This window comes from Uloborus diversus, chromosome 1 (assembly GCF_026930045.1).
Source record: "Uloborus diversus isolate 005 chromosome 1, Udiv.v.3.1, whole genome shotgun sequence".
In the NCBI taxonomy this organism is placed as follows: Eukaryota; Metazoa; Arthropoda; class Arachnida; order Araneae; family Uloboridae; genus Uloborus; species Uloborus diversus.
In genome coordinates this window covers 35,362,074-35,387,695 of record NC_072731.1, presented here as the reverse complement: position 1 = coordinate 35,387,695, position 25,622 = coordinate 35,362,074, and the positions used below count along the sequence as shown (strand labels likewise).

General features: G+C 34.0%; 2 protein-coding genes across 3 annotated transcripts in view; one reads left to right on the top strand and one right to left on the bottom strand.

Moving 5' to 3' along the window:
• LOC129229248 (XK-related protein 6-like) overlaps window positions 1–20,522 on the top strand; it is a 72,651-nt gene extending 52,129 nt beyond the window's left edge. For both annotated transcript variants that reach the window (XM_054863517.1, XM_054863525.1), the window contains exons 3-4: window positions 13,722–13,954; window positions 19,815–20,522. In XM_054863517.1, the coding sequence (XP_054719492.1) occupies window positions 13,722–13,954; window positions 19,815–20,419 (838 nt within the window). In that variant the 3' untranslated portion in view covers window positions 20,420–20,522. The remainder of the gene's footprint in view (window positions 1–13,721; window positions 13,955–19,814) is intronic.
• LOC129234349 (ninein-like protein) overlaps window positions 1–25,622 on the bottom strand; it is a 206,242-nt gene that overhangs the window by 164,384 nt on the left and 16,236 nt on the right. The window lies entirely within an intron of this gene.

Below are 25,622 nucleotides of genomic sequence, written 5' to 3'. Positions count from 1 at the left end.
CAGTCAAAATTCAATTTTAGCAATTAAATTAAAAACGCCAAGTGATAACTTTTAAGATTTCTTCAGCATTAATTTTAAAAACAAAGATTTTTTTCTTGAAATCGTGATATCAGTATGCTAATTACTTCAAGACAATGAGTAAAGGCAAGGAAGCTAAGTGGTTAATGACGGCTTCCTTTTTGCCTGTAGGGTTGTTTATTTTACGTAGTTTGGAATGCTTGAGAGGAAAATTCAACAAGGTAAAATAAACAACTTTACAGACACAGAAGCAATCTTAGGAAGCTCATTCTAAGATTGAATACTTTGACCTCGAGGAAAAAAGATGCACAAATATGCGGCACTGCATAATCGCACCTCATTAATTTTACTTTTTTAAAATAAATAATTGGCGGAAAATTCGTAGGGAATCAAAGTACTTAATTTTGCAAGGAAAAAAATATTTACTCATTTGATCAATTTTTCCTGAATTTTTGTTATTTTTTCAAAATTGCTTGATATTTCCCTGATATTTCCCTAAGTAATCAAGTTCCCTGACTTTTCCCTGATTTGTTGTCACCCTGAAATTATACATTGGTTTTGCATCACAGCGAAAAATGAGTGATCAATGAGCTACAAGATTAACAATGATTGTTTATTTATCAGACAATGAGCTATCGATCAATCCATGTCAAATTATTCAGACCATGGCAACCACCATTTTTGATTTTGTTCAAATTTGCTATACTTGCACACATTTTGATTATGATTATGAAAGTATAAATTATATTGAGATTGATGAAGTGATTGAAAAGTAATGATCCTTTAAATATAAACCAAGATGATTTATCTGCTGTCATTTTTAATGACAAGAAGGGTACACTGCTGTGGAAGTAAAACGCAGTATCTGCAAACTTTTCATTTTTGTCATCTATTGCACGAGGGTCAGTCAGAAAGTTAGTTGCACTGATCAAAAAAACAAAAAAGGATTGAAATTTTATAATAACTGTATTGTTATCTTAAAGTTCCATTCAAAATCTACTTTTCAACGTAACCACTCCGTTATTTAAGCATTTGTTGAGGCGTGGTAGAAGTTTTTCGATGCTTTCTGCAAAGAAATCCCGTCCAATGTCCGATAACAATTATTGGGTTGCAGCTCTCACTTCGTCATCCAAATGGTATCATCGCTTTTAAATTTCTTGTTTCATGGGACTAAAAACATCAAAGTCAGGAGGTGAAAGGTTAAGGCGGCTAGGGAAGGTGATCTCACACTTCCAACCTGAACTTGATCTTCCCTCGCGTTCAGCGTCGTCAATATCTGTTCGTCCATTCTTAAACATGATGCACCATTTCACGATACCTAAACGTGACATTGCATTTTCACCATACACTTCATGCTACTGCCCATAAATTTCTCTCTCAGTGCAGTTGCACCTTTTTGCCCACAAAATCGAATCACTGCACGCATTTCCAATTTGGACGCTACTTGCAGCTGTCGAGACATGTTTGCGACTGATTATCAGAAAAACTCAACTTGCCTTGGGGAAACCGCTTCGTCACATGATAAAGGAAGTGTTACCAGAGAATTTCATCAAAATTGTCCTTGACAGGACATATTTCTGAAGTAGTGCAACTAACTTTCTGACTGACCTACGTACTTTAGCTTTATTGCACAATTACCCTTTATTTGGTTTTCGCTGAAAATAAAGCAAGAAAAGAACATTAAACTTTAGCATGTTTCTATTGTTAGTATGTAATCAGAAACGCGTTTCTTCAAATTTCACAAGATCTCATTTCTGCAAGTACTGCGCTTTACCTTCTCACGACAGTATGAATAGCTGTAACTCCCTAAAAAAATGTCATACAGCTTTCTTTCTTTCCTTTTTTTTTTTTTTTTCCATTTTGTGCATGAATGGCAGAAGCCCTAATGTGAGCTTCAATTTAAACCGTTTTTAACACTAGTACAGTTCTCTTACATTTTTTCCCCGTGAGCGTTTGCTTCTGATCTTTTGGATCGAAAACGGAGTAACCTAAACACAAATTTACTCACAATGGGCCCTTTTCAATTTCAACCAAATTTTATGCAAACTCTAAGTGTATTTAAACACCTGGTTGGAAAAAAAATCAGTGGGCCGCTCACAAACAATCATTGAAAACAGAATTTTTTTTCCCCCCGATCAAAAAAAAATCCTTTTTAAAAAAAAAAAAAAAGAAATTTTCATACTGTGTTTCCCAATAAAACGGAAGCCAACAGATGTAAAAGTTATAGCATACGAATTTAGGTTTCTTACAAAATAAACCCAAGCACCAGAATAAGCAGCTAGGATTATTGAACGGTGAACGTATTTTCTACTCGGAAGCTCAGAACACTCTGAAACAGGGCCGAAGCTAGGCATTGGTATAAGGTAGGGCAACTGACTTTCTTGAGGCTTATTGTGGGCTCAGGGCTGTCACAAGATTAAAAAATAGTGTTTGAGTTTGACCACTTTTTTTTTTTTAAACATACAGAAAGAGATACAGAGCAGATCCAGCATCTGATATAGGAGAGGCTCATTACTAGAATATGAGCAAACAAATCAGGAAAATTGTGTCATGTACAGTAAGGTAAGGGTTGTTCAAATGAAAAGGTACCATACGATACTGTGGGTCTAAATGAAGTTTTTATACAAAGTATGCACCATAGGCCTGAGCATAATGATCCCACTGATTAAATAACTGGAGAATTCCTTGTTCCCAGAATTCATGTGGTCCATTGCGATTAAAGTTTGGTTAAAATTACTCCGCTTTCGAGTCAAAAAATTAAAAGTAAACACTCACAGGAAAAAAATATACAAGTGGTAGCCCAGTTTAAATTGAAGCTTACATCATGCTGAACAATATTTTCAAAAATATCGAAAGCTCTATGACATGTTTTTAGGGAGTTATAGCCATTTATACTTTCTTGTCATTTAAAATGGTGGCAGATAAATCATCTTAGTAGATATTAAAAGGCTCATAACTTTTCAACTCATCAGTCTCAATATAATTTATATTTTCATAATCAGCAACAAAAGGTCTACAAGTACTGCAAATTTGGACAAAATCGGAGATGGTGGATGTCATGGTCTGAAAAATTTGACACCGCTGACTCACAGAACATCGTCCGATAAATAAATAATCATTGTTAATCATATGGCATCTCATTTTTTGCTATGATATAAAACTAATATAAAATCCGGAGACATTGAACATCAAAATGTAATTTGATTTAAGTTGCAATTATGAAAATTATTTGTGAAACATTTTTTTTTTTTTTTGGTCACACAGCATGACACAACGAATGTTTTCTGGATGACTAAAGTGTGCATTCCTTGAATAAAAGGAGCCATAACACACTTCAAGTGGACTCGAATGAGGCGTGATAATTTAAGCATCCATTATATTCTTAGTTCCTTCTTAGTAAAACTTTCGTTTTCTCAAACCAATTGGAGTAGACATAGGTGTTATATATTTAGCTAAAGTTCCTAGATTTTCTGAAGGCAACTCAGTTACCAAGATAAAAGAAGCAATAGCGGTTATTTTGCCCTCCGTAATGAAATATTTTTATAGGATCTCTTTGTGCCAAGTTTTCGGAACATTTGCTTTAATACTTGATTTCTAATGTGTCCATTTAAAACACAGCAAGTGGCGGATTGGTTAAAAAAATCGGCTCTGGCATAAAGGGATGCCGCACAGTGGGGCCGAATGGCCAAAAAGTGGAAAAAATTCAATATCTCGAGAACGGGTTAACATAGAAAGCTGGGGCCGGTCTCATTCAAAAAAGAACAAAAAAATACATAAAGTTCAACTGTTTTTATTGACATTTTGAAGTTAATTAAATAACTAATTGGGAAATGAAAGATTATTGGAAATATAATTTTTTTTTTTTTTAATTTCCGAAACAGCGTGTACTTATAAAAACAAGTTGCAACAAGTATTTTGAGCATATATTTAAATTAAATAGTGCTTAAAATGATTCCTTCAAGAAAGCTTAAAGACCCGGAGAGTTTTAAAAATAATAAAGTTTGAGATTCTTAGTCAGTAGTTGTTTAAATTGAAAGAATACATACCAATTCAAATTCAAGGAAATTAGATTAACAGTTCCTTAGCTGCCTCACTGATTTCCAGATGCTTTTTCTTTGATTCGGGTCTCTTGTTCGTAATAAAAGGATCCGTCGTCTCTAGTAGCTTGTGGAACACGTTTTCGTTGGTGGATATACGAGATATTTTTCGCGAGTTGGTGATCCTGAATGCCTTGTAATCTTTATTCCTACTTTGTTGTGCCTCTTCCGGCAATATTCCGACTGGGAGAATTGACTTCTGCACTATTTCAGCACCGTATAACAAAATCTTATGTACTGTGGATGGCATGTTAGTACAGTAAAACCTGTAAAGTTGACCACCTTTGTAAGTTGACCACCTGTCTATGTTGACCGCTTTTGTCTGGAACGGAATCAGTCCTATCTTATATAATGAAGGAAAACCTCTGTAACTTGACCACCTCTCTATCTTGACCACCTGTCTATCTTGACCACTAATGAACACCAAATTTGGTTTGGAGTATTGGAAAAAACCCTTTGTAAGTTGACCACTTGGTTTATTTTTTAAAATTTTATTTAGCAAATTTTTATTTTTTTACTATTTTTTTTATAGCTTTCCAAGAATATTTTTGATGTCAGACCAGCATTTTACCAACTAAATGAAACAGCAGCATAACTAAACCTCCTTTTGAGTTTGAGTAGATCATCATGGGGTTATAAATGTATATGAGAAAAAAATAAAGCGAAAAATTTGTAATTTTTGATTAGCTATGAATTTTTAGGAACCATTAATATCAAAGGAGTAACTTTTCATAAACAATAAGACTTTTTTTTTTTTTTTTTTGATCAATTTACTGAAATTTTAAATTTGCATGACCCATTATATGTCATTCTGGGAAAATAATCTCTAAAAATATTTAAATAACATTTTAAATTATTGTTTCAAAGTAATGCTAAACAATGAAAGTGAGTTGAACAGAAAGAATAAGTGTCAATTAGTCAAAAAATGAATACATGGTGCAAGAAATGGCAAAAAAAAAAAAATCATTACCCCCTTTATAAGTTGACCACCTGTCTAAGTTGACCACCAAAGTACTGCACCGCAAGTGGTCAACTTACACAGGTTTCACTGTACCATGAATAGTTCTCAATGGCCAGCTCTGCTGTTTCTTTTGAGAATAGTCGGAATTTCTCTGGGTCAATCATTGCACTGCTGTTTATGACTTCCAGAATGGTAGCGATCCGGTGGATTAGAATTTCGTCGACTCCCGTTATTGCACGTGACCTTGCAGTCATTGAAAAAACGTCTGGCTGTGTTGCCATTATTTGAAGATCCGCAACACTGCTTAACAAAGTCCACTTTGATGCCGACTTTCTCAAGAAACTCTTGTTGAATACGTTTCTTTTCGTTTTCGTGCATGTCTCTTGTGTCTTTTGTAGTCCTCCATTTTTCGAATTTTTTGTTGTATGCAATGTGTATTCCATATACTTGATTCTGGCGTGTAATGGAGAGATACCGAATTCGAGAGCATTCACAATAAGAGGTTTCTGTTGGATTTTTGCTGAGTCGTTCATTTCCGAAGGTAAAGCATTGCATATGTAGCAGGCACTTGCAACTGCAGACTTTGTATTTGTGATGGCTTGAGCTACCTTGCCGTCCAACATTGTCATCACCAACGTGTGTCGAATACGGATGACATTAATGCCGATCACAACTTAGGTAATTTCCAACTTCTCTATTTCTTCTTCAACCCGTTTTTTTTTCATCTCATGCCAAATCAAGTGTCTCTTTCTGGGAGCTGTATCTCAAGGGCCTGCAATGTCTTGTTGAAGAAGGTCGGCCGTTTCCCAAAGCGATCCATTTTGATCAACATCAATTGGAATTGTGAGCTTCAGAGGAATTATGGACGTCATGAATAAATTCGAGTCACTTATTTCGTTATTGCTGATCGAATATTTTTGGGCAAATTCACTTTGACCTGAGGCACCGTCGAATCCCCATTTCGTTGTCAATATTAATTCATGTTCATTTAATTTTTCTAGTTCTTCTAGGGGTTTTGTTTCCAGAATTCGTTTAGCTGTATGGTCAAGCAAATTCTGCAAAGGGACAGCTGCAGATGTTTCACTAATTAACATATTATCAGGGTAGCATTGTTTCTTTGAGATGATTAATTTTTTATAACTTGGAAAAACATGGCATCCAAGGTCTTTTAGTGTTTGTCGAATCACATCGTACTGATATTTTGTCAGATTGGCCAAGAGAAATATTGCTAATGCTTGATCGGCTGACAAAGCTTTGGGTTTATCGTGCTTTTCATGTGTCGCAGCTGCGTTAATTAAGCTTTGTTGGTACGATGCTTGAAGTTTACACATTTTATTCTTTTTGCTTCGTTCACCAGAATCATCAAAGTCTTTACTTGGTCTCCCAACACATCCTGTAGATTCCTGCTCCGGAATGTTGAAAACGTATTCATTTTCCATCCACTCGCTGAACAATTTTTTGAACCTCTCCCGGTCTCGATTTACTTTATCTTTTTTTTTAATTAAATGAGGCAAGAAACTCTTGCTAAGAGCTGTCAGCATTAAAGAAATGTTTCCTTCGTCAAGTTCAGGGTGATTTTGTCGAAGGAATACGTCGAAATTTGTACCACTCCACAAGCACTCACACAAAACACGGTATTTAATTTTGATAGAGCTCATGACTAGACAACGTTAGCAACTAGACTGAACTCAAATAAAAAAGGTTTTGACGTGGGGAAATGTTTTGTCTGAGTCAATTCTATTAACAAAATAGTGCAAGAAACAAATACGTACTCTAACCCTTTCCTTTCTTTTCTGTGTTATGATCGGATAGGCAGATAAAGGCAGGTGATTTGTGTTCTAATGTTTACTTAAGGACCCCTAGTTTGATAAATAACCTTCCCCATCGCGGAGGAAGCCGGAGCTTTTTTTGTTACCTTAGCTGTTCTCAATGCTAATTTAAAATTCGTAACCTATAACGTTGTAAAGCGCTGTAATATTTTTTTGCACTGTTTGACTGATGAGAGGTTTAATTGACCATCGTAGAACAGGGGAAAAAATTGATTATTTTTTTCTAACTCTTTTACACTTTTTTATCACCCATCTTGAGTAGTGTGGAATTTGGTCAAACTTACATAATTCTGACTTTGAGCCTAAATTAATGGGAATACCCTCGATACAGCGGAAAAAATCATGCCGTTCCTATATCCTGTATCTTATATAGTGTGAGAATCATACACTGGATAATCGAAATAAGTGCTTTCGAAAATCGAATTTTTTCCACTCTGGCACCACTGTGTGCCGCGGCCCCATATCTCCTACAGATAATAAACTTTACTAAACGATAGGGATATCACTTAAATCTGAGGAAACTATTCGTAAACATTAAATACTTTTTATTAAAACAAAATTTCACAGGTAGGACCCTTTTCTGTGCTCTAATTGTGAACAAGTGACACACAATAAGCTAAATCTTGTTTTGTAAAAAAAAGGTGATTGCAATTATCTATTCAAGTATTTTTTAATGCTTGAAGCTTGATTGAGTATTGAAAAAAGCAAAGAAAGAAAAAAAAAAGTCTGTCAATGCCTTGACACTTCCAAAACCAGGAACAATATCTTCTCATATGGGTCATTCTTCTCAAAAAGTGTAACTTTTCTGTCATAAGCATTTTACAGTAAAAACTTCAAGGAACAATTCATTTAACAATGCTTTTTAATTTCATCAAAAATATATATATTTAAACCTGCCAACAATTTTTTAATAATAATTTTTATTTTAATATATTTTTGGTTCACATGTGAATTCTCAGCTCTGTGGCATGTCACACACCTGGTGTGCATGTTTATGTTGCTTAATAACTTGTTTAATTAAAAGTATATATTTATATATTTATTATTCCTTTCACAAGTGTCTCAGATATTAATTGTTTAAGTATATTTAACTTTTTAATATTGTGCTTGAGTTCGTTTTAATGGGATAAGGAATTAGGTCACACAATTAATTCTCATCTACAATACCTAAACACAAAATAACATTTCTCATTAACAGGTGGCAGTTATGACATCACATTTCATTTTTCATAACACAAGGGAGCCCTCTTGTTCATTTTCAGTCATAAAGAATTTGTGAGATTTTTGTTGAAAAACAAGATATAGATTTAGTTTTAAAAACAAAGTGTGGTTATTGTCAATTCTCACTTCCGTGCATTTGAATTTCAGGGATGTAAATTAATGTAAAAAAGAAGTGAACATGTTTTCATAGGCTTAACATGTGCAGATTGTAGCAACGAAGAAAAAAAATATTTCCCTGGAAAATTTATCCATTAGGCTCACATTAATGAAAAATTCCTCACCTCCGTGACAGACCTTATCAATCTATACTAATATTATAAAGAGAGAGGACGAATTTTTGTGTGTTTATATGATCGAGGTAATCTTTGGAACCATTGCAACTATTACAAAAGTTCTTTCACTCTATGAAAGGTGCCTTCTCACTGAGTAACATAGGCTATAATTCGAAAAAAATGCGATAAATAGTTCTTTTTTTTATCCCAATTTAGGCTAAAATTTCACGCAAATTGCCTATTATTGGCTATTAAAGGGGTGAAAAATTACTTGCACATATTAAAATTATATATCGTTGAAAAGGGTAGATTTTTCTGCGTTCTAAGGAATTTGTTTCAATGCTCTAACTTCATTACGGCGGGAGTAATTTGCGTTTTTAGCTTTTTTAGGCATAGCTGAAATTTAGGCACTACTTTCTTCATTAAATCTATCAATAAAAAGTGAAGGCATTGTCCCACAATTTTCTTTTTGACACCATTGGAAAAAGCGACATTGTTTACTCCAGAAATATCTCGACCTATGGTCGAAAAAATAATCTTCTATCTCAGAAGGAAAAAAAGTTACAAGCCATTAAAAATCAAATTCGAATAAATCTAATCTCTATTAAAATTACTGATGTTTGTTTCGCATTGCCATGATTACGTTTTTTAGCTTTGCTTCATTTTAATTTCTTAAAGGTCCACAAACTTGGCGCCAAGGAATTATAAGCAATGGGGAAATGTTTTCGCCAATTCTGCCTATTTTACGATCTACGTTATGATAATTCCCCCGTACAATGTAGAAATTGCAGGAAGAGTTTGAAAACTAGGAGTCTTAGCAATTTTCCCAATTGTCGCCAAAGACCAAGAGCTAATGTACTTCGGCCATGGTCTTGCTGATAGTGTAAAAGCAAACGAATATAGCCCATAATTGACGATAGCGCCAAACCCCTAGTTATCGAAATATCTTCAGAATTACTAGTGAAAAGTAACCAGTGCATCGTAAAAGCAGGGGGATGGAAGTTGTACTGGTACGCACTTTTACATTTAATTCTAAAGAAGAACATTACTATGATTTAGCTTTCAAAATTTAATGAAATCCAAACAAAATATCAATGTGAAAAGTAGTCAAGTTCGGTGGAAATGAGGTTCTGGGTGACGGTGATCCGGTGACGGTGTCACCGACAAGATTCAGATCTCAATGGATATCAAGTTCCATAGCAGTTCCTCATGGAAATTGGACTGCCCCGTGCTCTTCAATTCATTTTGGAAACAATTTTTTACTTTCTTTGATCCCGGATTTAAACTTAGCAAGTTACTGTATAATTGGAGCAGTCAAATGTTTTGGAAATTGTTTATTGACGACCAAAACTTGCCGCAAGTTTAAAATCCGGAATCAAAGAAAATAAAAAAAAAATTGTTTTCTGAATGAATTGAAAAACATGGGACAATTCAACTTCTATAAGGAACAGCTATGGAACTTGGTACCCGTTTAGATCTGGACTATTTTATCGGCGATACCGTCTACCCAGGGCCTCATTTTGATCCAACTTGGCTCCTTTTCACATTTATGTTTTGTTGGGATTTTATTTTACAGCGATCCACAGCGTACGGTAATGTCCACAGCCATGCAATTTTAATTACAATAGAGAAAATAATGCCTTTTAGTTCAGAGCAATAACATGTGTAACGGAAAGAGTTTTTTTTTTTTTTTTTTAAGGTTTAAGCGTTTACAGTGAAAGTATTTTCATTTCAGCTGACTTTTTTTTCGCTCTGCACTTCATTGTTAAAATATGAAAAACAAGACAGAGAAAAAAAATTATATTCCTTTTTCCTCAATGTTTGTGCTATTTTCTACTCTGTGGTGAAATGACACTTTTCTGAACGAAGTTTTTGAACGACTTCTTACAACAAAACGATATTTTTGTGAAATTGTGTATTAATTCAATCTTTTAACTGGCGAATACTTTCATGATAGAGAAGTAACAATAAGAAATTGTTAATTTGAATAATTTTTCATGCACTAGGTTGACAAATTCAAGTTTATGCGTTTTGATGGAATGACTGCGGTGGAGTGGCTTTTAAACTTCATTCATTACTATAAAAATGACCATATTTTTAATTAAGTTAAAAATTGTTGCCTTTAACTTATATGACACTACTGTTGTTGTTTACGTGTCCATAGTTAACAACCGTGGAAGGCTTGAGGGCCATTGCCTCGAGATTTTGGACTTTTTATTTATTCACACATAAGAACACATGAGAAAGATTTTCAGCGTAAAGAAAGGAAATACACCACTCAGAGCATCCGAGGTTATCGAACCCACGTTTACCGGCATTTGAAGCGAAATTTCTATCACAAAGCCATGAAGGCCCTCCACGCATAATGAATGAGGCATAATGAGTGATATAGTTTACGAAATCATTCCAATAAATTAATGAAAAAAGAAATTTCTTTCGTAAAAATTGTCATTTTCGTGGAATTGTCCTTCACTGAAATTAGAGACACAGTGAAAATTCCTTTTTACATACATAAAATACGCTTTAAAATCTGTGATTCTGTATGGTAGGAATATATGTGTAGTTTCAGCTGATTCAATGGAGTGAGTACTTTGATGACAAGATTTTTTTTCTTCTGTAATAATTTGCGTTCGTTGTAACTGTAAGAGATGTTTCAATAAAATACCTTTTTATTTGGAGCGGCACGGATTTTCATTCTGTTCTTTAAGTACTGAGTATTTCAACAAAATTATTTATTCTTTGGCTTGGGAGATTTTCACTTGATTCTGATTCAGCAATCAGGATTGCTCATAGTGGTCACATTGCTCAATGTCTTGCGCTTGTCAAACCCTACTCTCCTTGCAAACGGTAGATATCGAGTGAGTAACGTGATCATGATAATGTTTTTGCATGTACAAATACAGTGTTTATTTTTATTGATTACTTTTTGTTCTGCTTATAAATATTTTGAGACAACAAATTTTCTATTTCTTTGCTTCTTTTATTGGCAGTATCTTTGGAATTGGAGAGTTAAAAGTTATTATCATATTTTTTTTTCAACTTTAAACGCTTTTCTACGGCGATTTTAAAGGATTCTAAGCGTATTTATATTAGATGCTATTTTCTTTGAAAGAGAATTTTGACGGACAGGTGTAATCCTTATATCAGGATTTTTTTAAAAATTACTTTATGGACTATGTTTGGAGCTTAGACAAAATTATATGTGCACATTTTAACTAACGAAACAGAATCTTTCTTTTTATTTCGGAGTGGAAAGGGAAATTTACACTTGCTCTAAGAGTTTCTTGTTTAATTTTATAGCAGGAGCAGAGCCGTGCAGGTACTGCTAGTGTCATTAGTTCTGAGGTGAAAATAAATGAAGGAGGGGATATACATCAATTTTAGGCTTTCTATCAAAATTATAAATTGCCAGTACATTCTCAAATTTACTCATTTGGAAATATATTAACATTATGCTATTTTTTAACACACATTTGAACTAAAAGGATAACTAAAAATAAAGCCTTACTTTAATTAAGAGAGCTTAATATTAGATTAACACTAATCATTTCAATAGCTCATTGTTTGCACAATTAACAAAATTACTACTTTGATATTAAATTGGCCTCAATTTTCAAACAATAAATGTTTTTCTCTTTTCTCCCCCCCCCCCCCCATGAACAAGACATTTTTAATTATTTTATTTATGAGTAAAATAATTGGAATTCAGCTGGGCCATTGTTTATGGTTACTTCTAGTAGATAACACTTTTATGTAAGAATAGAAAAAAAAAGTTTCGAAATAGAAAAATATTTTCGTTCAAAAGTTACACTTTCTGGAGAATGGCACATATATATATATATATATATATATATATATATATATATATATATTAAGCTCCCGCTGCTTACTCTACAATTTCCAAGGAAAACATAAATGTGGCAAAATTAATTCGTCCAAGATATGTTTAATCGATTTCTTTTTGAAGCTTTCCCGTCATATTAAAGTTTAAAATCAATAAATGCATTTCGTTCAATATTAAAACATTATATCAGGTTTGAATCAGCAGCTGGGCTAGATATCTACATTGAATTTCATTTCCTATGTAAACTTTGCGAATCATCCTTATGGAAAAATATACATATTTTTTAAGTGATTTGCTAAAATGAATTAAGTAGTGAGAGAGTTTTAAATATACAAATCTAACAAATATTATCTTCATCACGACATTTTCAGTTGTTAGAAGACATATTTTCTTCTTAGCCTGTAGTCTAGAAAATATCCTCACATTTCTTTCAAAAAATACAGCTCTAGAGATTTGAATTAGTAAAAAAAAAAAAAAAAAAAAAAAAACAATTTTTGTTCATAACTAGTGAAAAGTGTAGAATTATGAGTTTAAAACATAAGGATCTATTGTAGATTAAAATTTATTAGAAATGATTAAATTGAACAAACAATTTTAGAAAAAAAAACTGAAGGTTTGTTTACATTCATCACCACCTCACTTTAATCTAATGCGCACTCTTGCCCAAATGTTGAATGTGAAAAGTTATGTACTTCACTTCTGTTAAAAAAATTGCATTGTCTGTTTCTTCTGAAGCACTAGAGAGAATAAGTTACAGATCAATCCAATCTCTATTATTTTTCACTGTGTACTATTCAATGCAATGTTTATTCAAGTACCTTTTGCATTATTTTTATGTCTCTTCAAATACTAATGTGTCCTAAAATATTGTGGGCCAATTTTAAAAAGTTTTTCCCTCCTGGGAAACCTAAGGAGATCATAAAATGCAACTGGAAAGTATTATATTCATAGAAGTATCCTAGGATCAAGAAGTTATTTTTACAGAATTATTTTTAAAATTATATAGCAGCAAACACACATTGATTTTTGCCGACAGAGGACCACACTGGAAAATTTGTAATGTTGAACTGAGTCCGACCTAGGACCGTAAAGAGTTACCACATGTACTCGATGGGCAGCCTCAGTCCTCAAACCTCAGACATTTTAAATCCAAATCTGATATTTTACCTGCTAAGCTCACCATGGCCCTTCTAAGCTGGGGGGAGGGGGTTCTTGCTTTATCGCTCCCATTAGCTGATGAGTATTTGTTTCATCAGTTCTAAACAAATGTGCCAGCTATTGCAATTCTGTAACTTTTGATGGATTTCACAATGTGGCTTTTTTTTTTTTTTTTTTTTTTTGGATCAATGAAATGTTAATATGAAATTTTTTACTTCATATAATATTCATTTCAAAACGAGTGACCTTTTGCTCCACCTACACTAAGAATGCTACTATGACTACAACATGATTTACCATTAATGCATCCCTTTCTTCCAGGTACTTACACCTGCTATGCAATAATCTGTGCCAAGATCACTTGGAAAACCGGGAGCACCGGAGTGTCATGGAGGCGCGGAAAAGAAAAAACGCTATCCGACAAATGACCATTAAGGAAGACAAGCAGACAGCCACACTGTGCTTGCTACACAGCTTCCTTCAGTCTGCCCCACAGCTCGTGCTGCAGCTCTACACATTAGCACAAAGGACAGACGAAGACAAACTAGTCACAGGCAAGTCTAAGATTGCATTTGCAAAATATATGAGCTATAAAATGTTGCCAGCAACTTCTTATTAAGTTCATAGAAAAAAAAATGAAAAGAATATTTCAACAGTTACAAAAATTAGGAAAAGCTAAAAATGTGTTTCACACATTCATTAATTACATACATTTTAGAACTCATAAAAGAAAAAGACAACTTTTTTTTTTAATAATGTCCTTCCAATAGTTAAATGGGTAAAAAAATTAACTATTTGTTCTTTCGAGCATATGAAGTCTTGCAGTTCAGTATGAAAATGAAAAATCTGCAGGAGGGGAGAGCATCTTAAAAAAGGAGGAATTACGGTCCTTCAGGAGTGCAGAACAGTAAAAGACAAATTGCAACAACCATGGAGTTAAATCACATTTTAAAAGACAAATAATTAAAATATGATTTAATTATGTGGTTGTTGCAGGTTTTTACACTTGTTTTTAAATTCATAAATGCAGGGCCAGACTGGCTCCTTCTGGGATGGCCGGCTAGGTACTGGAAAAGGCACCACTGGTATGGGGGTTCCCGGAGGCCCTGCCAGCGAAAATGTGAGAAAGTTATTGTTTCAAAAATTGCCTTTTCTTTTTGGATTTGCTAAGTAATAAAACTGAAGTTAAATTTATATATAAAAACATGTGTTTTGCTTTCAGTAGAGTATAAAATATCCCTAATTTTAGGGGGTCTGTTTCTTCCCCGGGGAAATTTTTGAGAAACAGATATACATCTCTACATTTTAGGCCCTATGTAGAAAGGGGCGGGCGCGAAGTCTCTGAGGAGGGCTTAGCCCCTTATCCTCTCCATGGATGAGCCACTGTTGGAAGGGGCTGAGGTTTCTTTATTGCACGCTTTCAAACTTAAAGCAATGCCTTAACTAGTAGGAAATTTATCATAAATCTTTTGCTTCATCCTGTTACTATTTTGTCCCAATGTATCTTTCTTTTAAACGACATAATAAAAATTATAGTTGGCTTGCACGCAAGTAAAATACAGAACTTCAACTATCTTACTATAATGCAGTTAAGATTGCAGAAGTAAAAACCCCACGTGGAATAGTTTCATGGCCAATATCCGATGATTAAGACCCTATCGGAAGGGTTTCCATGTGCACTCAATTTTCCCATTTATTTACTGGTTTAAGCAAAAGGAGACAGGGTAGGCACTAAAGCAATCTACATGAATTCATTGAGACTTGGACAAGTCATGAGGTTTTTATTGCTCCTATTTTTATTACACCTGCATATCTTTTATGTTCGAGTTTTTTTTGCATGGCCATCCATATCCAAACTCCATAGTTCTTGTCTTATCTCATCTTGTTGATTTTACAAGAACTTGGAGAAACGCACTTAGCGGCCTGGAGCACAAAGACTGACATCGATCTCAGATGGGTCCTCGTTCCTGTCGCAGGAGTACCTTTACCAGGTGTGACAAAGACTGACCTCCTGTGTAGTACCGACACCCCTCGGTAGTACACTCAGGTCATGAAGTGTTAAGCTTTTCCGCAGCATGGAGAAAGGAGGAAGGAAAGAAAGAAGGCTAAAATTTTATTTGTTGGAATTTGAAAAAGATAACGTTTTTCAACTTTAGAATTCCTCAAAAGATCTGCTTATGCGCAGACTCCACAATGCAAGGAGGGGGCGGCAACCACGAGGGGGCCTGTGGCCTGAGAAACCAAAAATGCTTTTTAAAAATAAATAAAACACCTTCAGGATCTGATTACAGAATAGGCCGTTGCCTAGGGCCCCCGATATTTAGGGAACCTCAAATGGCTAAAACTATTTCAGTCTACGGCTAAAATTGTTTTAGCCAATAAATAAAGTTTGAATACAGGGCCCACTAAAAAGTTAGTGGCCTAGGGCCCCTCGATATCTTAATTGGGCCTCTAATACCTCTGCTGAAATTTTGAAAGTTGATGAAATATGTTTTAGAAAACATATGAAGAAAAAACAAAACTCAGCACACAATAAGCAGGCGCCGCTAAACTGTGTAACTGTGATGTTTAAACACATTTTTAAATGGACAAAAAAATGTGTGTACAGAAAGCCTGAAAAATCCTCAAAGTTTTAAAATCTCTTAATGACAGTCACATCAGTTCTAAAAGGGAGAAAACAAAAACTGAAATTGATCAAAAGATTGAAGTTTCATGTTTTGTATCTTAACTTATATAAAAGGCACACAACACCTAAATATTATCTACGGTTAATAGAGGAATAAATTGAAATTAAAAAAATGGATTCAAGGAATTCACAAAATTAACCGAAAATGCCGTGAAAACTAGTCGACACATTTTCATGAAAGAATGTTTTGACCAGACCAGGTAAACAAAAATTCTGTGAATTTGGGTTTACCACAGAACAGAACCTTCAATACCATCAACATCAACACAAATGACATAAAATTAATTAATAAGACACAAACGAATTCAAAGAAAGTTTCAAGCAGGCAACAGAAAATAAAATATTTAAAGAAAACCCTCAAATCCTAAAAACATGCCTTCAACTCAGCACAAAAGCTTAATCATTTACCAAATCAATCAAATTCCATACAATGTGAATACTTTTTTCAAAACCAAGATTTACAGTGGAAAACAGTTATTATTAGCATACTGTTAAATCCTGAGAAAGTTGTTTACTTGCTTATATACCTTATAAATAAAATGAGTATCCAAAAAATCAGGATTTTAAAGTTCCACATAACTTTCTCAAAACCTTAAAATAATAATAAACTTGCAAAAATATTTAAACAAATGAAGTCCAAATTTAGGTACAAATATTGAAGCATACAAAAACAAACAACAATCACTCGTTTTTTTTTTTTTTTTTTTGAGGGGGTGGGCAATTTACTGGGCGGTTAGAGGCCCGGATAATTTTTTCCATTGAGGCCGAACATTTCTGTTGGGCCCCTAGGTGATTCCTAAGTTTTCTATTTGGTAACCTGGTCTTGTTTATGGGGTCAAATTCAGAGAAATGAAAGCCCTATTGCCCCTAACCTAAAATTAATGTTTGCCCCGGTCCCCTACCTGGCTTTAATTAAGCCCAGTGCACTATTTGCATAAAACTAGTAATTGATTTAAAGCATTCTGAACAGGGCCTGATTAACATATAGGAAGGTTCTAAGCAAAGATTTTTTAAAGTCACTATGCAGTCAAATCTTACACTTTTACACTTTTAGTCATTAGAAAAAACAAATTTAGCCATTTGAGGACCCCTAAAAAGCAAGGGCCCCAAACTACAGCCTAATTGACCTATTCAGTAATCAGAGACTGATCCTGGCAAAACATATGAAGAAAAAAAGAAACTCAACACATATTACCCTAGAGTCACAACTGTGATGTTTAAACACATTTTTACATAGACAAAAAAAAATATATATATTTACAAGGAAATCAAAAAATGTAAAATCATTTTTTGCTAAAAAAATTTCCGCTTCATTTTAGGAGGCCCTCAATTTCTCGGGGGCTCTTGGCGATCGCAGACTAGCCGATATGGTCAGTCTGGGCTAGCATAAATGGTTCTTTTCATCTTTTTTTTATTTCTTTTTATACTTCAAACGAATATTGAATTTTTATATCTACAATGAAGTAAAATAAGTTTTCTAAGTACAATGTTGTTTCATCTTACTTTCGTACAAAGACAAACGTTTAATGGTCATCGGTTGCTAATTAGTTTTTTAGCAGGTGCAGAATGCTGATGGGTAACAATTGTGAGTTAACCAGTACAGTTTAGCAACTTTTAGCAATGCTATACTCAAAATATTTTAAATTATGAAAAAACAAATGAGCAAACGAAAATGGGAAGTATCTTATAAAAATTTACGAATGAAATGTAGTTGTATTGTAGGTATGTAGTAATTGTAGATAGGTGTGTTGTGGTATGTATGCTAAGTAAATAACTATAATGAGAGATTTATATTTAAAACTACCACATTTAAAAGCTGTTAGTTACTAAAGCAAAGTTTACATTGATAAATAATCAAAATATATTAATTCATATTGTGTACATATTCTAATTAATATTTATTTGATTACATTATCAAATATCATAATTAATTTATTTGATACAAAAAATTTTTTACACAAAAATATGTTATTCTAATAAGCTAACTACCAAACGGCACGACCTTGAGAGTCACAGATCTGGATGAAATTCTGGATTCAGATCAGTTTGCTCTAGATGTGAACCCATGTAAAGCGGTTTGACTGCATAGTCCAGAAAAGCAATGGTTTTCCCTTTGAAATTAAACTTTTTCATGTTATTCTTGCATTTTCATTGCAGTAAGAATCACTTAAATGCATTCACAACATATAATAAATCTCCCCCCCCCCCCCTTCTTTGCACTGAAAATAAACGTCGATATTCTTCAGAGGGTAGATATTGTCCCAAAGTTTCAAATTCCAATGAAAACACCAATGCAATTCAGGAGGCCTGTAAATCAGTGTGGTTCAGACGTCAAAAACTTGAAGATTGGATTAACTTCTAGGTCAATTCGTACTAGATATGAGCCCAGGTAAAATAATTTGAGTGCATAGGCTCTAGTTCGGCAACAAGGAGGTTATAAATTTGCTTATTTGGCTCTGGAACTGCAATAGCGCTTTCTTTGGAACTTGAAACTTGGCACAATATTTGCTCTGCTTACATCTGTCTCGTTTCTTGTTAGAACAACATAGGGGTAGTGAAAGTTGCTTTATACTGTGAATATATTCAGTTAGGCGATACTGTACTACAATATCTAGAAAAGGGTAAAAAAAGGTTAATTTCAAAGGATAGACCATAGCTTTTCTAGAACCAAACTAAAAACTTTGGAACCCCATTACGGTCGCACTAGGGCCTACACAGTCAAACCGCTTCTAGTGGGATATGACCTAAATCCAGGATTTCGTCCAGATCCGTGACCCTCAAGGTCATGCCGTTTGGTAGTAAGTCAGCAAGAAGTTCTGACCCAGTATCTTGTTACATTAAAAGCAAGAGGCATAGAAAACTTTATGTCTAGATATCTTCTACATCTCATTATTGTCGTGAACAAATCTGCAACATGTCAGGCGAAATGTGAAACAGCAATAGCTCCATTATATTCCAGTAAAGGCATAGTACAAAATGCTTTGTAACAAATCAGATGACTCAATGCTAAAAAGTGCTCATAAAAAAAATCATTACATCATACATTCTGTAATGCTGAAATAACCACTGCATTGAAACACAGACACATTGTGTTCTTATAAATTATGGAACTGACAACATTTTATTGTACCAATTACATATGGGAAGGTTATAAAAAAAATGACCAAATAAATTTTAATTCTTTGGAAAGGTAAACCACAGATGCTTTAATTCACAGCAGAACTTACTAATTGTAAAGGTGACGTTCTTTTGAAAATCAACTAAGAAAATTCATTTAACTCATTGATTTGCAGTTTTTCAATACACAACTGTAACATATGACGTATAACTTAACGTTTCGATCTTGATATTTACAGCTCATAGCCCTTATTAATGATTCAGCTATTTCTGTGTGTTAGAGGAGCTGTTCAACAATCATAATCATTACTACTTTATTAAATAACTCTGGAAAGTTATGCAGGTTGATCAACATAAAAATTCCATAAACAAAAGATGAATTCTAATATGCACTAATGGAAGAAATATCTGCTCCATTAAATTTAAACAAACACTTAAAAGCAAAATAAAATGCAACCATTTAGGTCATCAAAGCAACTTGGTTAGTACTTACTATTTGATGAAGATACCTTCATAAAAAATTAAATATAAATTAAATATTTATTATTTATAATATATTTGTGCTGTATACATCTATTCATAATTTTAATGTTCATTTCTTCCTCCCACAGTCCTCATTCAAGGCATATGCGCCACTTCATCCCTCTTCCAGCTTGCCTGGTCCATTACATCCTATAACCACGCCCTCCATCGAACTACGCCTGGAAAAAGGCGTGGCAACAGCGTTGGTCGCCTCCTCCAGTTCCTGTGGCACTTCTGTATCATCGGGTCTCGAGCCTGCACTCTGGCCCTCTTCACCAAAGAATACCATTTCTGGCTTTTCCCCTTCTGCATTGGACACTGGGGGGTTATGACCGTCTGGGTCATGCACCAGCAAACGCGCTTTTGCCGGAAAGGAGGAGAGCTGCATCAGTGCAAAGAATACATCTGGAACATGGTAGTGGGCGTGGCCTATGTGATATACTACCTGAACGTCAAGGCAGAGCCAACCAGGTATAAGTACTCAGCCTATTATGCCATCGTCTTTGCCGAGAACTGTGTCCTCATGACCCTCTGGTTCCTGAGGAATGATCCCGGCGTCTGGTACCACATACCGGCACTTGTGGCTGTATTTTCAAGTTTTGCGAGTGGCATCATCTTCATGTTGTTTTATTATGGGTTCTGTCACCGAACGTTGAAACAGACAAACGAAAAACGCGCAGCCCACTGTTGTTGAAGTTTATCAACTGATGAATTGTTCTTCTTTTATACTATGCAGGCGCAAAATTTAATGAGAAGCAAGCGCTTTGAAGTTGTAATGTTCTTAGTTTGTTAATAAATTTTCATAATTAGAGGAAATTTAGAAAAAAAAAGAAAGAAAGAATGTTATTATTTATATTTTTTACATTTATTTTTTATCACACAGTTTGTGATCTCCCAAGAAATATTCCAAGGGTATTATAATCGTAAAATTGACTTTGTGAGAAGGGGGAGGGAAAGAGTAAGAAGTGTGACATCAAGCATTTTTTAATACGGATATGTTTATGAAAAGTAGTTTGTAAAACGAACTTTGTGACAAAGGGAAGGGGAAGGAAGGAGGAGAGGGTTAAAAATGTTGAAAAAAAGTATGAGTGACAAAAATTTGCTTAAGATGAAAGTCTAATGGCTTAAATGGTAATGCAGCACAGGGGATTCCTAAAACATTTTCTTTCTACTCAATATTACATAAATATAAGTTTCAAGAGTTGTGATGTAGCTCAAGTACATTGTTAGAGAAAAGTAAAAATTATGAGAAAATGTTAACGTGACATTGTGTGGAAAACTACAGAATACTTTTATATCAATTATTACATAATTAATCAGGTACAAGCACCTCTCGTATAACATGGTACTTCTTCTACATGGTTTTTGATGTTACACAGAACAAAATTTGCAGCTATCATGTAACACGGATTCGATATTACACAGCATAAAAAATGAACTTAACACTAACCGGTTTTAGTGTATGTATCGAATTTTAAAAAATTGAAATAAGTCAAATGGTAAATAAAAATAATGTAGCTATAGATTAATACTATTTACCTTATTTTTTGGTTGTTGTATCTCAGACAAACTTTATTGATGCAAAAATTCTCTGATCTCCTTTTTGATAGTATGTATTTTGTTTTTTGTTAATGAAGTTGGTAAATAATTTTTTTACTTCCCTTGCTTTTTTTAGTTTTTTACTTTTATACATGTTTATTTTCACGAACATTAATAGCGTGTTTTGTAGGCTTTATTGAAACGAAATTCCAGTTATCATCAAATTTTACACCTTAAGACTTGATGTAACACGGTACACATTGCATTGATTTACATTATTTCAAAGTTTCGTATTACAGTTTCCATGTAACATGAAACATAGTTTCGAGACAACATGGTAAATATTGCCCTGATTTATGCTATGGAAATACATAAAAAAAATTGAAATAGTAATTTAAATCTATACATATAATAAAATAAGATGTTTGTGTGTGTGTGTGTGTTTGTGGCGCGCATCCCAGGAAAACGGTAAGGCCTAGAAAGATGAAATTTGGTATACAGGTGCAGTTTTTGCTGAAAAAGTGCACCTCGGGCTTTGATTTTTGATATTTTTATTAGAAAAAAAGTTATTTAATGTTTTATGCGTTTTTTTTTGCACTTTTTAGTACTTTTTACCTCACAGACCCCGGACCAATCGCACCACACGAATATTTTTTGTACTATAATGTAGGAAATTTAGTTTTAAATATGATGATTGAAAAAATTTTGAAGATAGAGCAATTTTTGTATTTTTTATTGATTTTTGAAAAAACCTTTATTTTACATTTTTTTCTGGGTTTAGTTTTTTTCGAAACCCATCCTGCGACAAGTATTGAACCCTCAATTCTAAAATTTTAGTTGGTAATAGTAAAAACATTCCGCCCTCTTCAGAAGAAAAAAGTTTTGAAAAATACGCAATAGTTTTTTTTTTACAATTTTTTTAATGGCAGAACACAACGCGCGCTGTTCGCTTGCCGGCTGAGTTCCGAGTTTACCTCATCACGTGATCCAACTGAAATCGTTTGCCTTCTCTTCACCTTTTTTTTTTTTTGCAAGCGCTACTTTTTGAACACTACGGGGAACAAAGAGCTTTTATTTTTGAGGGCTATTTTGATTAAATAAATTAAGTCCGCGATTTTTTGCATGATCTTCGTTTCTGTTACGAATTGGCGGTTAGGTTAGGTAGATACAGAGATAGATAGAGGTTGAGTGGACAAAAAATGTTTTTGTTTTCGAATTAATACTTATATAAATAAAAAAAGATTGTACTGTCAGGAGGTAGATATGCGCAGATCGTATAGATTGATGGATAGACAAATATAGAATTCGATATAGCAGATGGACAGCAAGAAAGAGGCATGTCCGTCATTTAAGGAATTTCAACGGGGTGTCAGTGCCCCCCTCCCCACACACACCATGACTTTGAAAAAACAATGCTTTCACATAAAAGTGGAAGTGCTTTTTGTTATTTTTCGACAAAATTTGCATGAAGAGTACGTTGTACCCCCTCCTTTAAAAATATTCCAAACGACGGAACTGGAGATAGGTCTAGAAAATATTTTATTCAAACTACTAATGATATACATAGATATAGATTGATTGATACCGCCACGAAATTTGTTTAAGCAGCCGCCGAAGGCGGCAACATCGGTGTAAAAAGGCGAATGATAATATTGAGAAAAAAGAGAAAAACGTTGATTAATACCGTCGCTAAATTGTCTAAGCAGCCGCCGAAGGCGGCAACTCTGGCGCAAAAAGGCGAATGGCGTAAAAAGGTGGACCAGCTGGTCGCCGCAGGCAGCTAGTAAATAAATAAAAAAGTCTCGCATAACATGGTTTCGATAGAGCACAGTATCAATTAACGGTGTTATACAAGGTACACCCAAGGCCCCTATATATACGAGCCGACGCATCAGCTTAAGATCAGCCTTTTTGGATCGGAGCGCGTGTTTGAGTGGTTGTCTTTTCTGGCGAGTTATCGCGTTGGTGATTGTTTACTGTAAGCAATTATTAGTAGCATGTGAATTGTTTATAAAATAAAATATTATTTTCTGCAAATTTAGCGAAATCCGAAACTTGGCTGTGGTAACCCAAGAAGTGCAACAATGAAAAATCCGATCCAAAAAGGCTAAACTTAAGCTGATGCGTCGGCCTGTCTATATAGCGGCTCTAGGTACACTTGTAATCTGAATTCTAATGTGTTACATTTTAAAAACTATTTTAAAAAATTGGAAATGAAGGAAAAGCTTAGTTTATGGTACCCCTTCGCCTTCATATCTTGGCGCCCAGGGCAAAGAGGCCCCGCTCGTTCCCCTCTTCGGACGGCTATGGGGGGGGGCAAGAAATTGGCTTTTTATATTAAGTACATTATGGTCTTCTAAACCGCCAGCTCCCTTCTCTATTTGAAATCAAATTCTGAATTATTTTCTGCATTAATTAGTAAGAAAACGCCGATAAATTAATAAGCTTAGTTAGATGCTCAATGACACAAAAAGAACACAAGCAGCATCTTTCAAAAGTGATATCAAAAAAGATTTTAACAACTTTCACACGGAATAATCAAGATCTCTTTTAGCTCGAAATATTTAAAAACATGATCTCAAAAATGAGAACACATTTTTATTTAAGTGTAGCATGTCAAGAGTGCTAAAAATTTCTTAAGCCTAAAATACAATGTTCCAAATATATACAAAACATTTTTTGCATACAAGTAAAATATATTCATATGCCTGCATGTTCATCCATGAAATACAATCCTTAATCATCAAGAAGTTTCAAAGAGCAAGTATTTTTATTATTACAGGCGACCGTGTATAATATGGTACTTCTACAACATGGTTTCGATATCACACTCAGTGAAACTCGGAATTAATTTCTGAACAAATGAACTAATTTCATGGTGAACGATTGAACTTTTTTGGAACTATTCCCAGCAAAACCAAGTCTAATAAAAAGCTGCGTTATCCGGGGAGTCAAATTCATTTTCTAGATATCAGATGAAAGTGTCAACCAAAAAACCGAATTTCTTTGAATAACATTCATCTGTTTATCTACGTATTTATTTTCAAAATTTCATACCTGCAGCTTAAGCTGGGTTTTATCTTGTTATTTTATGCACTTATGTTTTCTTTATTTTATTATATATTTGCATTAATTAAATATAATTTATTCGTAAAAATTATTTTTAAATGATATATAATTGGATGCATACAATATTTTTATTTGGGTTTGTTTTTAGCATTCAGACATTTTTATTTGAAGAAATAGCTAGCTCTTTACATGAAATACACAGCCAGTTCAGTCAATTCCAGCAGAAGACTGCAGTTTTGTGCTTATTAGCACTCATCAGCCTGGCCTTGGAGTGACTGAGCCGGAGGTGGAAAACCTCTTAAGGAAGCCTAGAGTGCCAAACAAACTGGTAGCTAATACAAGAATTAGCACTGACCAGACGAGTGACCGAAACAATGGTTCGGTTCAACTCAAATATTGAAGGCAAGGCAGGTATATTCAATAAGGTAGCTCTTGATTTGAACTTGTTTTCTTAAAACAAACTTTTATCTTTTTCAACTTCATTAATTGAACTAGTGCACTAAATTCTGTGGATTTAACTTGCAAAAAACTAAACCATGTTAATAGACTTGCAATTATAATGCTATACTGATAATTTAAAGTAAACATATTTCTTAGATGGAAGTAAATCGCTATAAATTATCACATAAATTTAAATACGTCTCTCACGAAAGTTTTTAGAAGATCTCCAGAGGGTTTAGATCAACAAAATGTGTAACTGAATGTTTAAAAAGATATTACAGTCGTCTCTGCTTAATGAAATCACTTTGGGATGCAATCATTTTGATAATAATAGCCAATTGATAACAATAAACAAATCATAAAATTTGATGACAACCAATTTAGGGCACACACATTAAGTTTAAAAATAAATGAATAAACTTATGTTCTCGTATTGCATACTTCTAGAAAGTATAAAATTAAATATAATTTTGAAAAATGTTTAACTGTTGATTCTCAACCTCTTTTCAAAAGCTCGATTATAAATTACTCTTATCATTTTTTTTAATCTTCAGTGTGATATTGTACTCCAAGTTTCAAGACTCTCAATGCATTGGACATTTCAGCGTTTGTGGGAGGGGGCTCGACATCACGGTATTTTTCCCAGCCCCATCATCCCTCTGTTTTGCTATAACAATCTAGCAAACTTCCAATTATATTAATGCAGAAGATTAAGTTCCATCTATGACTCCAACTCCTGTGATGTCATACCTGAAGGACTTCCTACCATTTCTTACTATCCAGGTCAACTTTTTTACTCAAAAACATGAGTAGGCAAAACAAGTTCTAGTCGTTTCAACAGAAATTAA